The sequence below is a fragment of the Tursiops truncatus genome, chromosome 2 (assembly GCF_011762595.2).
Source record: "Tursiops truncatus isolate mTurTru1 chromosome 2, mTurTru1.mat.Y, whole genome shotgun sequence".
NCBI classification, from domain to species: Eukaryota; Metazoa; Chordata; class Mammalia; order Artiodactyla; family Delphinidae; genus Tursiops; species Tursiops truncatus.
This window is the reverse complement of record NC_047035.1, coordinates 85575432-85591028: the sequence shown is the minus strand read 5'-3', so window position 1 is coordinate 85591028 and position 15597 is coordinate 85575432. Positions and strand designations below refer to the sequence as shown.

The window sequence follows — 15597 nt, the reverse complement described above, 5'->3', positions numbered from 1 at the left end:
GAAAGGGATGGACAAAGATAAACCAGAAAAATGGAAACAATCAGAAGAGAATAACAATCCTGATATCAGACAATGTAGAATTCAAGCCAAAATAAAGCTTTAAAAGTTATAGAGATGGAAGGGTACTTTTTAATGTTAAGTGTCACAGTTCACAAGTGGGACATAGTATTTATTAATATTTAGTCACCAGAATCACAACAGTCATCTTTAGGAAGCAACAACTATGAGAGATTAAAGGAGACAAAGAAACACACTAGTAATTGGAGATTTTAATATACAACTCAGTTCAAGACTGAATTCAAGTGAACAAAGAATAAGAAATAGAAGACAAACAACACAATCAATAAGGTAGATCTTAGGCATATTTTTCAACATCTACACCCTGATGATAGAGGTTATACCTTCTGCTCAAGTACCCCTGAGACATTCACAAAAATTGATCAGTTATCAGGTCACCAAGAAAACATATAAGTTGTTTTGTAAAGCAGAAATATTACACTGTCTGATCACACTGTAATAGAACTAGAAATTGCTAACAAAAACAAAAATGTCAAAGGCCCTTCCACCTGGAAACTTAAAAACCTCCAATTAAACTACTCTTGGGTGAAAGGGAAAATACAAAGTGAAGCTATAGGAAAAATAATGATAATTAAAACACTACATATCAGAATCTGTGGTATAGGAACTTCCCTGGTGGCGCAGTGGTTAAGAATCCACCTGCCATTGCAGGGGATATGGGCTTGATCCCTGGTCCGGGTAGATCCCACATGTCACGGAGCAACTAAGCCCGTGTGCCGCAACTCCCGAGCCTGCACTCTAGAGCTCGCGAGCCACAACTACTGAGCCCATGTGCCACAACTACTGAAGCCCATGCACCTAGAGCCGGTGCTCAGCAACAAAAGAAGGCACCGCAGTGAGAAGCCCGTGCACTGCTACAAAGAGTAGCCCCCACTCGCCACAACTAGTAACCCCCATTGCACCACGCACAGCAACGAACACCCAACACAGCCAAAAATAAATTAATTAATTAATTATTTTTAAAAGTTCTTAAAAAAAAAAGAATCTGTGGTATACATTTAAAGCCAAGATAAGAGGAAAATCGATGGCATTGAATAAGGAGATATATAATGTCAAGATGTCTTATTACTGATTATATTAATGTTGGTAATCTGGTTAAGGTGGTGTTAGGTTTTCCACTTTATATAAAGTTACTATTTTTCCCTTTGTAAGTAATAATTATCTTGTGAGAAGATACTTTGAGACTGTTCGAATGAACTTGTTTTTTCATACATTTGCCTACTAATTTTAGCATCCATCTTGCCTGCAAAGTATTAGGTCCACAAGCCTACCATTTACTATCTGAGCCTTTAGAAAAAGTTTGCTGACCTCTGAGTTATCTCTTTTTGCAGATGATATGGTAGAATACCTGGAAAGCCCTAGAGAATCCGTGTTAAAGAGAAAAAATGATAATTTATGTCCTACAACTCTTAGTTCTTAATAGAGGGAGAAAGTAAGTTCAGGAAAAGGTAAGAGGATGCTTTAGATCAGGAGCCAGCAAGCCTTATCGTTCACTAAGAGCCAGATAAATATTTGTGGGCTCTGCTGTCTGTCACCACTACTGCTGCCACTGTAGTGCTAAAGCAGACATAGGCAGTATGTAAATGAATGAGTATGCCTGTGTGTCATACACAGTATTTACAAAAATAGGTGAACAGGCCAGATTTGGCTCACAGGCCCTAACTTGCCGACCCCTACCTTAGATTATGGGGACGGGCATATGAAAAGGGTGTCCAATCTTATTACTTCTCTTGACATCTGTCCAGTTCTTCCATATATCTTCTTAATTTTTTCCCTTAATCTGCTTCTGTAATTTATACCTTGCCTACAAACACAGGCCATGTGCTAATAATACTCTCACATATATCTTTCTTATCATACTTATTCCTGAACATAATATAATTGTCTTGGGCAAGAATGCTTTCTTTCCATATCTCAAACTCCAGATTTGGATCAGAGTTACAGGAGAAGGAAGAAAATAATAATTAAGCAAGGAATAAAACTGGTGGAATAAATGCTGAGAGGATCCTGAGTCATGTGGGAGGTAGCCTGTGTGGAGAAGATGAAACATTCCTTGAAGTGTGTGCTCTTACACTGAAGCACACGATATAAGGGGAAAACTAGGATAGAGTAAAAATAGAGGCAGTTTCATAGGTGGAGGTGTGGTTTGTTTCCTGAGAGGTGGAAGGAGGAAATGCCAAGGAATTGGGGTAGTTGGAAAGAAGCAGAATCGTAGCTAGGCTAGGGAAAAAAGGATTTGGAAGAACATTGAGTGATTAAAATGGGGGAAAAAATGTGGAGCTAGTAGGTTGAGCTTCCTGAATTCAAATATTCCTCCTTTGCCATTCCCTTTTCTCAGGAATAGAGGGAATTCTTTCAGTAAACATTTGGATTACCACATAGCACATGTAGGTTAGTGTCCATTATAATTCCTTATGTCAATAAACAAATTATATTGAACTTATATCTGAAAAATATATCTTCTAAGTAGTCTATTTCTGAACTTTGATTACTTTTATAATAAATCCTTTCATTTGAACTATCTTGGGTCAAACTACCTTTCCACTGTATCCCAGTGTCAGAACTACAGGGAGTACTTTACAAGACTGTACGGTTTTTCCCTGGGAGCCATTATCAATGCTTTTCCAGTTTAACATTGAGAGTGGTGGTAGTGAAGGTCATCACATCAGGTGGAACAAGTCCCTGAAAAATCATGTTCTTTTTTTTTTTAATTTAATTTAATTTAATTTTTTTATGCAGCAGGTTCTAAATCATGACATATTTATGGCCAGGGTGTAACCATTGCCCTTAGAGTGGTACACTGAGAAGTTGTCTATTTTCCCACTCATAATAATTGTATGTGTCATTTTAATCTACTGAAGGCGTTTTTTCTGCTTTTAGACAGTGCAGATAACACTAAGAAAAGGTTTCACTGTGTGCTGAATGTTGTGTTCAGTCAGCAATATTTTTTTAAAAAATACCAACAACTAGTATGTAGAGTAGAACATACTAGTTACAGAACATTAGAGCCAGCAGGGGCCTGATCACTTAGTGAGCGATAGCTGAGAACTAGAAAAGCCCCTCATGGGCCAGAAGTCTAAGGGAGAGGTGACCAACTATGTAAATAGGACATGAAATTGCTTTGAAAGAACATATAGACAAGTGCCAATTAATATTTTCTATTTGTTGATAATCAGTTCATACAGGACCATATGAACTGTATAACTGCAGAATTTCTAGTTTCCCCTAGAGGGCAAGAATTTCCTTTCTTCTTTTTATGTCCCTAGGGCCTTACATGTAGTAGGTACTTAGTAAAAAGTCTGTAAATGAAAAAGCAAATGCATATTGCACACTAGTTAAAAAATAAAACAAAACTGATTGATCTGATACCTGCTTATATCATTATGACACTTAACATTTTTCTGTTTATAGTTTTTGTTATTCTCTAAGAAAAATGGGTAAAGAATAGAAAATATTAAATTCACAAAGAATCCTTGCTAAATAAATGAAAGGTTTCTAACTTTTAAAGTGATTGTTAAATTAGGGAGTTATATCAGAATTTGTATTTTTAAATCAGCTTGAAAATTCTGTTGATCAAAATGCAGTTTTAAAACTAGATAGCTAGTGGGAAGCAGCCACATAGCACAGAGAGATCAGCTCGGTGCTTTGTGACCACCTAGAGAGGTGGGATAGGGAGGGTGGGAGGGAGACGCAAGAGAGAGGAGATATGGGGATATATGTATATGTATAGCTGATTCACTTTATTATAAAACAGAAACTAACACACCATTGTAAAGCAATTATACTCCAATAAAGATGTTAAAAAAATAAAATAAAAAACAAAACAAAAATGCAGTTTTAGGGACTTCCCTGGTGGTCTAGTGGTTAAGACTGTGCTCCCAGTGCAGGGGGCACGGGTTCAGTCCCAGGTTGGGGAACTAAGATCCCGCATGCCACACAGTGCGGCCCCAAAAAAATGCATTTTTAGTTTGTAGAATTGGCATGCCCTAAGTTTCTGAGGTTTTTTGTTTTGTTTTACTTTCTTAATTATGTATAGACTTCATCATTTAAATCCAGAAACAAAATGTAGGATAGTCCCATAGTAATTTGTTTTTTTTTTTGTTTTTTTTTTGCGATACGCGGGCCTCCCGCTGTTGTGGCCTCTCCCCGTTGCGGAGCACAGGCTCCAGACGCACAGGCTCAGCGGCCATGGCTCATGGGCCGAGCCGCTCCGCAGAATGTGGGATCTTCCCGGACTGGGGCACGAACCCGTGTCCCCTGCATTAGCAGGCGGACTCTCAACCACTGTGCCACCAGGGACGCCCCCATAGTAATTTTTGATTCTGGTGTTTTTAAGTTCTGCCTTATTTTCATTCCTCATTTTCAGAATTGCCAATGCCACTCCCATCCCAGGAGACTTGCTTCGAGAAAATACAGATGAGGTGTTTCCAGATGAACAGCTTAGTGATGGAGAGAATGGCATCCCTGTTGGTGTGTCACCAGATAAATTGCCTGGATCTCTGGGACACCCTCGTCCCCAGGAGAAGGATGTCTGGGAAGAGATGGATGCCAACAGGAATAAGATAAAGCTTGGGATTTGTAAGGTGTGTATTTCTTGCATAGGAAGTGATATCTCTCAATGTCTTATTATTTTTCTCCTACTGGTGTAGCAAAGTATCATGATTCTCAATTTTGAATGAGAAGTAGAACATTGTATCGCTAGTTATTTATATATTTGTAATTGCAATATTTTTATCTAATTTTGCTCGTAATGCTCAGGTATGGACACCAAAAATTAATCTTCATCTTGTATTTTGTGGAAAAGATGAAGGTAGTTTTAAAAAAATAATCAGACACGGAGTCTAAAAGAAGAGACATCTATAGAACAGAAGTTAATGGTCCTTCCAAGTAGAAGGACCTTCCTTCCATAGTGTAGACCAATGGAGCTGAGTGTTCATTCTGAAAACTATCTCAAATGGAGGCAGGGAAACGAGGGTTAGAAGTGGAAAGCATCAAACTGGTCATGAGCTGACAAAGTGGATGTTGAATAACATGATTTTTTCTTCATTAGGATTGTAAACAGGTCCACTTGTAAGTATGGGGAGAAATATAGACTTCTGAATTAAATGATTTCATTAGTCTTTGGGTAGATTATCCCCAAATTTCTCTTTGATCTTACTGTTTCCTGTCATTTCCATTTTCATGGAAGATGATGATTAATGGAATGAAGGGGCAGTGAATTACAAATCAGTTATTTTTTGGTACTTCCTGTGTTTTTATAATTATTTAGTTGGGAAGGAGGTTAAATTTATAGGTGTAAAATGAGACTCCCGGCTCATATGTGTTAACATGATTGATAGAAACTTGGCTAGTCCTGCTTTGTGAATGGGAAATGTATCTTGAAAAGAATCTTCTGTGACAACGTCTGAGGAGCTTGGCCTATCTTTGGACAATATATACTATATTTTTAAACTATATAATTTTTAAAAATTAACAGTATATACTTTCAGTAATGGGAGTCATTTCCAGGAACATTCTCTGCATAGATGTGATATGCTGCCCTGTGGTCTGGTTGTTGGTTAGCACTATCTGGACTAGTAGTAATCAGGAATAAGTAGTGAAAAGTAGTCAGGAAGTCAGTGTCAGATTTTTGTAATGTCACCTCTGGCTGCCTTTATAGTAAACACCAGGAGCAAACTGTTCTTAGTAAAAATTCTCTAGTGACATTCTCAGTTGTCAGCCCATATGGGTGTTTGTGTATGTGACAGAGTGAAGTGGCACTTGACATAGGTCTTAATTACTTTAGTTTTCTTTCACGTTATCACTATTTAATCTACATTTAATTCTTTTCTATTTTTTAATTTCTTCCTTTTAAAAAATTATGTAAATTAGATTATTAGTGGTATTCTTTTATACAAGTAATGTTTATATGGAATTTTCATAGATGTTTACCATTTCCTTGCAATTTTGGAAGTCCCTGACTCAATCGTTTTTCTTCCTGAAATATTCCCTTTAGAAGTTTCTTTGGTTGAGGTCTTCTGATAGAGGACTCTTTCAATTTTTACCTAGCTGTAAATGTATTTATTTCAGCCTTACTCTTTTTTTTTTTTTTTTGCGGTACGCGGGCCTCTCACTGGTGTGGCCTCTCCCGTTGCGGAGCACAGGCTCCGGACGCGCAGGCTCAGCGGCCATGGCTCACAGGCATGTGGGATCTTCCCAGACCGGGGCACGAACCCGTGTCCCCTGCATCGGCAGGCAGACTCTCAACCACTGCGCCACCAGGGAAGCCCCCAGCCTTATTCTTTAAAAATAGTTTCTGCTGCCTTCAAAGGTTTTGATTGACAGTTATTTTTCTTCTGTCTTCAGTTATTAGTGTTCAGAAGTCTACTGTTTTTACTTTCTTTCTTTCTTTTGGTAGATGACCATTCCCCCAGCTACTTTTTAGCTTTTCTTCTTGTCTTTGGTGTTCTGCACTTTAACTATGACATGTCTAGGCATACACATATCTCTTTTTTTAATCAGTTCTGGGAAATGCACAGCTGTTCTCTACCTAAATATTGTCACCTCTTCATTCTTTCTGTTCTCTCAGGGACACCAATTAAGTAAACATATATTAGATCTTTTTATTCTGTCATCTCTTAATATCATTTTTTATATTTTTCTTCTTATCTTGCTGTGCTTCATTCTAGGTAATTTCTTTTGCCATGTCTTCTTATTCATGAATTAATAACTTTGGTCTTTTATGGCTAATTTGCTGTTTAACAACTTAATTGAATATTTATATTAAATTCATCAGTTAATTCCAAGTAATCCTTTGTTGACCTTTATATATTTAAACATTTTATGCATAGCTGTTCTATATGCTGTATCTGAACAAGTTTGATACCTGAAGTCTTTGGGAGTTACAAACATTTTTTAAAATTATTATTATCATTTCTGCTGACTCTTGGTCATGGTGGCATGCCTTCTTATATGTTTGACTACCTTTAGTGTTTTACTCATTAATTAATAATTCGTGGGAGTCCTGTAGGCCTAACTTGGGGGTTGGGGAAACCTTTCTTCGGAGAAGATTGTCTTCTGCTTCTCCTGGTAGCCAGAGAGCACCCCCAGTTTAAGACCAACTGGGCATTCTTGAGGGTCTTTAATCAGAATAGACATTCAGACTTCCTCTCTCTCCCTACTGCTGGTGTAAAGCTTAATTTCCCTGGTAATCGTGCTACTGTATCCTCTGTCCTTAGGCACCTCCACCCCTCTGGGCTGCCTCATTCTCAGCCTCCTTCTGCTCTACCCAGCTGCTTATTGTTCTAGCTCTAGTTTTCTTGTTGTTGTTGTTTGGTTGGTTTTTAGAGAGGAACTGAGACAGGGAGTATTCAGGCTTGGCGACCTCTCCTACCTCTTGTGAGACCACTTATGTCTCAAAGAGAATGTCCTCTCCAGGTTTAATTTTGGTTTAGTGGAATAAGGTCCTGCAAACATTTAGTTAGACATAATACAAAAAGCCAAGGTTGTTAAACGTTTTCAGTCTGTTTATCTTTGCACCAAAATATAAAACACTAAAAATACTGAAACTGAGAATAAATTTAGAAAACTTATTTAATAAAGGGTTAATAGACAAGTATGTAATGAATTACACTAGCCAAAATATCCTAATCTTCTGAAACAAAATCCCAATCATTTGCTTATATTATTTTGAAAGACTTCAATGATTCCTATCGTTTATAGTGACTAGAATGTTTTTCATGGTTTCCTTTTATGTTTTGCTAGGCTGCTACTGAAGAGGAGAACAGCCATGGTCAAGCAAATGGTATTCTGAATGCTCCAAGCCTCGGTTCACCAATTCGTGTCCGCTCAGAGATTACTCAGCCAGACAGAGATGTTCCATTGGTGCGAAAGTTACGTTCCATCCACAGCTTTGAGCTGGAAAAACGTTTGGTGCTGGAGCCAAAGCCAGATACTGACAAGTTTCTTGAGACTTGGTATAAAATAGTTTTTCTTTTTCTTTTTCTTTTTTTTTTTAAAGCAACTAAAACACTATTGATATTATTACTTTCTATTATGTAAAGTTTTTCAGATAAGGAGTTTTTGCATTTTTGTAGCACTGATTTGATTAAGCTGTCATCATCTTTATCCATGTTTTTAGTTAATATCCTCATTCTTAATGTGACTTGCCTTCTGATATTATTACAAGTTCTATAACATATAGCCTTTGGCTGTGGGAGCTGGAAACTTCATAAGACTAGGTATGAATTAAATGAACATTTTGAAGTGATTTTGTTTGGAAGGTGATCTCTTTTATTGGAATGGAGAAGATGCATTGTAAGAGAGGGCATGAAAAATATGGTATTAGGCAAGAAGAAGGAAGAGTACATGAAGTAGGGGAAAAAGTAATTTATATACAAGTGATAGGCAGTTGAATTCAATTTAATGAAGGCCTTCTATGAGTAAATGCTGTAGGAAAAAGAGACATGAATATTTATCATTCTACCTAGAAAGAAGGAAAGGTGGAACTTTAGAGAGCTATACTAGGTAACGACTAGTTCACAGTTCTAAGGCCCCTTATCTCCAATTTTGAAAACAAAAGACTGAAACTTTAAAAAGAACTTGGGATATATTTATGAATTATAGAAGGCTTTAGTAATATTAAGACCTGAGTGTCTTTAATAATAGTCACATCCTTCAATTGTACATCCCCAGTGGCTACTATTGGCAAAGAAATACGAAGTTAGAAGGACCATGTATTTAACTAACATAATAGTTACTGTGTCTGAAGATAATTCAGCCACTTCTGGCCTTGTCCAATCTAGCTTCCATTTTAAACAGTACTTCATAGCTGTGTATTCTTCATATTCTTCATTCAGTCTCACAGCTATGTGATGTAAGCTTGTGTCTACACCTTGATATGATCAAAAGGATGGACTGGGCCAATGTTTAAACATTTTCAGTTGTGCATGAGATTGGGAATAAAAATAAAAGTGTGATAGGGATAAAAGCTTAGTTTGGGAAAAAATTGGTCTAACAAAAGAACGTAACTAGAAAGAGAGTCCATGCTGAGGGAAGAGCTGAGAGATAAGACAGAGAACAGAAGTACTCCAAGAAAATGAACTCAAGCCAGAGCCTAGAATGAATAGGGAACAGTTGAAGGAAGTGAAGCACCTAATTACAAACTTAAGGAGAGGAACAAGTGTATTGCTTAAACTGCTTCCCTGCAGGTGAGAGCAGTTCTCAGAAGCCAGTGCAGCCAAATACCACCAGTCACACTATTGCTTAGCCCTGTCTTTGGAGGAGTTTACTTGAATGAGTATACATTTATATACCTCCCTGAAGACAAAACAAATGCAGAAAGTATTTGCCTGATGTGTATTAGCTTCCTCATTTCCTTTTGTAGGGCCTCTGCTGAGGCAAAAGCCCCTTGGGTAAGTTGTCCCTCAGAGCAGAGAGCAGAGGGCAGTGTGATTGAATTGGCAAAGCAAAGGTGAACTGGGTCACACAAGTCACCCTGGTTAACCTGGTTAGGCTTCTTTCCTGCCCAGCAGCAGGAGAGACATCTTCCTCCTACGGGCTCCGTCTTCCAAAACAGGATTACGACAGGTGGAGCAGAGCGTTATCCACCTGTGAAATGTTCCTTATGCTTTATCCATATTGTTTTTTTCTCATCTGTGGGTAAATATTAGTTCTGTATAGAACTTATAGGCTATATAATAAGTATTCTCCCTAGGACAGTTAAGTAACTTGTGTTCATTTTCTTAAGCTTGGAGAAAATGCAGAAAGATTCCAGTGAAGGAAAGGAATCTGTTCTCCCTGCTCTGCTTCATAAGCCTTGTGTTCCTGCTGTGTCCCGTACTGACCACATCTGGCACTATGATGAAGAGTATCTTCCAGATGCTTCCAAGCCTGCCTCTGCCAACACCCCTGAGCAGGCAGATGGTGGTGGCAGCAATGGATTTGTAGCCGTTAACCTGAGCTCCTGCAAGCAGGAGGTTGACTCCAAAGAATGGGTGATTGTGGATAAGGAACAGGACCTTCGGGATTTTAGGACAAATGAGGCTTTAGGCCATAAAACAACTGGAAGCCCTTCCGATGAGGAACCCGAAGTCCTTCAAGTCCTAGAGGAATCGCCTCAAGATGAAAAGCTCCGATTGGGTCCTTGGGCAGAAAATGATCATTTAAAGAAGGAAACCTCAGGTGTGATCTTAGCAGTTTCTGGGAAGTGCCCTGCCACTGCTGCTTCAGAACAATATGCAGATAGGCTGGAACTCCAGGCTGGAGCTGCTAGTCAATTTATTGCAGTGACACCCACAAGTCCAATGGAGGCACAAGCAGAAGGACCTCTTACAGCAGTAAGTGATTTGCTCCTGTCATTTTTCTGTCATCCACTCAAGGTGCTATTAAGAAAGGACTAATAGTTGATCAACTAAGATTCTTCTGCAGAGGCCTAAGTTTGGCACATGGGTGTAGGGAATGATGTCTGGACTAAGTTCTGTAGTCCGTCTTCCAATGTGAAATTTCTCAAGAAGTGAGATTTTTTTTATCAGGATAGCAACCTATTACATGAAATGTCATTATGACCTAATTTCATAATAACATTTATAATTAGACCACAAGAGCTGTCTATCTGCGTGTGTATATATAATATGATTTTTAAAAATTTGTAATTCTAGAGATTTTTGAACTACATTATAAATATAGTGAGGATGGCATGTATTTAACCATTCATGGTTTGTACTTTATACTGTACACCATTGCTAGTATCATTCTTTTTGTTTCCTTTCTCCTTCATAACCTTCACCCAGAAATTTGTCATATTTTATGTTCCTTTTAAACAGTAGTTTTCCAACTATTTTTTTCGCATTTAATTCTTATTTTGATAGTAGTTTTCCAAGCTTAATGTCTGTTGTTTATAAAATAGAGTCCCAGCCTCACTTCCAGAACTTCTGCTTCAGTAGGTTTGGGAGAGTGAGAGCCCAGGAATCTGCATTTTAACAAGCAGCTGAAGGCAATTGTGATACAGGCCTTCTGCAAAGGAACATTTTGAGGAAACTCACTCTTTATTCTCAGTTTGGGCATTTAGCTGGAGACACCTGTTACCCTGTTCTTATCAGTAAGCATTGGTGCCCTCTGTGACTGTGTGAGTCTCACAAAAGCCAGATATGAAGGCAACATCTCAGGCGCGAGCAGGTCCATCTGTCCTTACATGCGTGGGAGTACCAGGTTTCCCTAAATGCCATCATCAGCTAGCGGCCGTCTTTTCCAGCTCACCAGTAACAGCATTGTTCTGCGAGCTGAAATGTTTTCAGTTAGAATAGAATTGCACACGCAGGTGTAAAACAGTAAGAAAAGGTAACAAAATTTGATTTTGTGTACAGCTCTGTAGGAATTTACCTGCACTTCGAAATAGAGAAATAAATGCTTGCCTCTTTCTTCATCATAGTTAGTTGGTCTTTCCTTCTTTCCTAGGACTGGTTTGTGTAGTTATACAAGTCATTCACTGCATAAAGAGACCTAGCCAAGGGAACAAGTTGGGGTTGAAATCTAACCCAAACTTTGCTAGCCAAATCGTGCATCTTTGTGTAGGGCTGTTTCCTCTTTGAGGGGCATCCTTTTCCAAATTGTACAGAGGTCCCCTGTGGGCTAGAGGCAGATCCGAATGCCTCCCTCCCTTGTCTGCATTTCTTTTTCCACCTCACCTTCCTCTTTCCATTCATTCCCTCTTTCCACCTTCCCATATTCAGTTTCTTCTTTTCTTTGACTCTAGTATGCTGTATACTCACTGTTGGCTCATGCATTTTTCCAACAGCATTCTGGTGTGCTTCCCTGCATAAAGGGTTCTAAACCCTCGGCTCCATTTCTCCTGGTATTTTTTACTCTCTCCCATCAATACTGTCCTGTCCACAAAAATTGTTCTCATGGTTCTCTTACACTATCTGCAACATTTTCTCTATCAAATTTTTGAAAGACTTGTATATTATATTTGATATTATAAGTTTGACCTTATTTTCAGGTATCATTAAATAAAAAATCTTTTTCTTAACTGAAGGTCTCTTAAATAGCAGCCTCATCACTTGTACACTTGTGTCTAAGGTATTGAACTTACCATCTCCTTCATTTTGGGGAGCTTGGGATAAAAATATATCTCTTTTGTAGGCCTCTTCTTGAGGCCTACATTCAGAGTTTACTTTTGCAAGCAGATGTCGTTACTTCCCTAACTTAACTACAGACACATTAAGTAGGGAGTACCACCAAATAGTCTCTTTAGGTCTCTTGCAGCTCTGATCACGTGCTCTAGCTTAGACAGTATGATAAAACATATTACCATTCTATCTGAATATTTTAAATTAGGACATATATATTCTGATGAGAAACAGTTTGTTAGTTTATATCTTTTGCATTCAGGCTTGTTTCCTCTTTATGATGATATGAAAGAAATTGTCCTGGTATCTTAAAATATGTAAGAACTATAAAAATAGGCAAAGCAAAAGTTTATCTGTATTACAGGTATAGTTGGCATATTAAATCAACTGATGAGAACTTCAGCATTCTTTAATTCTCTTTATTTCTTAGCATAGATTTGTGAACCTTGTTTAGGGCTTTCCTTATCCATATACATGAAACCACTGGTTATCAAATAGCATGTATAAATTTTTTAGATGATATATTTTGAAAGATGGATAAATTTGCTAGATTCAAAAGAAATTGGGGTTATTTTTGGAAATTAGATTTTTTTTTCCCGTGGGGTAAACAGTTATGAAGTTAGCCCACTACTAATCATTTCTAAAAAGAGGCTGAACAACATAGATTTATAGGGAGCAAAATAAGACTAAACTTTGGCTTATAGGGGAGATATTAAATTATGTTTTGATTAGCAAATGGAGAGGCAAAATTAAGCTGGCATAAACGAACAAGGATAGAGAAGGAAACTAAAGTAACTTGAACTGCTTCTGAAACAGGTCTAACTATTGGTCCAGAATGACAGTATCTGTAGGAAAGAATGTGACCAGTTTTGTGTGGTGTTGAGTAATCACTGTTGGTAGGGAGAAGGTTGGACGGGTTATTCCTTACAGATATTGTGGCAGATTGTACCACATGATCTCTTGGTTCTAGACAGTCCTTTAGAAAGGCAGTGCTTCATTTTAGTATCACCTTTGGAAACACTATAAATGTGACTGGAGAATAATAATACCACCTATATGTTACCTTTTGCTGTGTAACAAATTACCCTAAACTTAACAGCTTTAAACAACAGTTATTATTTCACACTTTTTCTAAGGGTTGGGAATGCAGGAGTGGGTTAGTCTGATTGTTCTGGCTCAGGGTTTCTCATGAGGTTGCTACCAAGCTGTAGGCCAGGGAAATCATCATAGGGTTGGACTGGATGGGAAGATCCTCTTCCAAGCCCACTCACATGGTTGTTGGCAGGCCTCAGTTCTTCACTGGATGTTGGCCAGAGGCTTCAGTTCCTCACCACGTAGGCTCTCCATACTTGACATGGCAGCTGGCTTTTTCAGAGAGTGAGGAGAGAAAGAGACAGAGAAGGGGGCGGGGGTGGTGGTGGAGAGAACACCCTCCACCAAGGTAGAAGCCACACTGTCTTTTATAACCTGATCTCAGAAGGGGCATATCATCATTTCTGCCATATTCTCTTGGTCACACAGAGCAGCCTTCCTCATACCAGGGGATTGTCAACATACTGAAAGACTTTCCTCATTGACTTGTTTTTCAGACATTGAGAAGAAGAAAAGCAGGAGTGGGGGGTGTAAAGTAATGCACAGAGAAAGAGCAGGACAAAAAGAGAGTCACATGTACTTTTTTTGTAATCTGTCAGCATCTATTAAGAGGATTCCTCTGGCTGTATTTACAGGAATTACTAATACCAGTACTATGAGAGTCAGATCAGCAGTTGTTTGCATTGCCTTAATTCTGTTCTTTCAGCCCTTCAGTTCCGTGAGGTGTCTGCTAAGTTCCAGGCTTTCTGCTGTACCTCAGGGATAAACAGTTGGCACCAACCTGTTAGGTTGACATTGAAGGCCTATGTCTAAACATTTACCTTAAACCACATGAAGTGATTTTTGTGGTTGAGCTGTGTACACAAATGAGAATACAGATAAATCTGCTTAGGACAGGGGAGTGCAATGTTGGGTGTTTTAATTTTCTCAACTCTTATTTTCTAATTTTATTTACCATGGTGAAGATATATTACTTTCAAAAATAAGAGGACTTTGAAGGATGAATAAGTTTTCTGGAAGGAGATGCAGGGGTGTCAAGCAAAAAACACAGCATGTATGAAGGCAGAGAGGCTTGAAACACCAAAATTCAGAGTATTTAAATAAGTAATCCAAAGTGTTAGGGTGAAGGAAGGAGGCTGAAAATGAGCTGCACAAGTGAGGTGATAAAGGGCCTTGACCTGCCATGCTGAGGTATATGGGATGGAGGACAAGAAACTGCCAGGGTTGAGGTTGGGGAGTAATGTGCTCTTTGGGAGCCATGGAGGGAGAATGGCTGGGGCAGCAGCCAGTGAGGAAGCTTTGGCATTAGTTCAAGCAAATACGAGGGCTTGAACTGTGAATCATGAAAATCTCAATGAAGACTTGAGGCATTTCCATAGTGCAGCTTACCTGAAATAGTAGCTTCGTGTGACTTTTCCAGTGTTCCACTGAATATTTGGAGCCCTTGTACACCTGGAGTGACTATATGAAAGCTCATGGAGTCACTCAGAGTCTCTATTGAAAAATGAATGATCCATGTAATTAACAGATGAGTGTTTCAATAGTATGGAAAGGTAAGGACTTTTTGGATTGATTGCCACCGTGGTTAACTTCTTGAAATGGATTTTGTAGGAGAGTTGAATGCATGTACATTGACTAGGGAGTGGCTAAATGTCCTCTGTCTGACCATGGATTTCTGTTTTTTTTTTTTTCGGTACGCGGGCCTCTCACTGTTGTGGCCTCTCCCATTGCGGAGCACAGGCTCCGGATGCGCAGGCTCAGCGGCCATGGCTTACAGGCCCAGCCGCTCCGCGGCATGTGGGATCTTCCTGGACCAGGGCACGAACCCATGTCCCCTGCATCAGCAGGCAGACTCTCAACCACTGTGCCACCAGGAAGCCCCATGGATTTCTATTTTTGATCTGGAAAGTTGGGTCATTATAATTATAGAAAAGTTTTGTTTCTGTGAGATTACATCTCTGGAATTACATATGATGGTATAATTCAATCAATGAACGGTCAGAAAGGATGAGAGACTGGATGGACCAACTTGGGAAGTAAAAAAAAAGCTCATTTGTGAAGTGTTCAAATAAAAGACTGGACTGTCACTTGGGAGAGGCTTCATAGAAGGAACCCAAGTGTCCAATGGTTGATTTACTCATATGTTCAACATTTATTGAGCGTCTACTGTATGTCAGGTACTGTGCTAGGCATCACAGCCCAGTGACTCTCCTCACTATTTAAGTGCTGTAGATGCTGTGATAGAAATCTATAGGTTGTGGAAGTTGGGGATAGTTGAACTAGATTTATCCCCAAAGTGTCTTCCAAGATTGTATGAAGG

The 15597-nt window shown here is 38.9% G+C and overlaps 1 protein-coding gene across 7 annotated transcripts in view; it reads left to right on the top strand.

Annotated features, from left to right (window-relative positions):
- Positions 1-15597, top strand: part of TTBK2 (tau tubulin kinase 2) — a 144936-nt gene that overhangs the window by 114782 nt on the left and 14557 nt on the right. For all 7 annotated transcript variants that reach the window (XM_019935369.3, XM_073800833.1, XM_073800834.1 and 4 more), the window contains 3 exons: positions 4445-4661; positions 7822-8033; positions 9806-10394. In XM_019935369.3, coding sequence (XP_019790928.1) covers positions 4445-4661; positions 7822-8033; positions 9806-10394 — 1018 coding nt within the window. The remainder of the gene's footprint in view (positions 1-4444; positions 4662-7821; positions 8034-9805; positions 10395-15597) is intronic.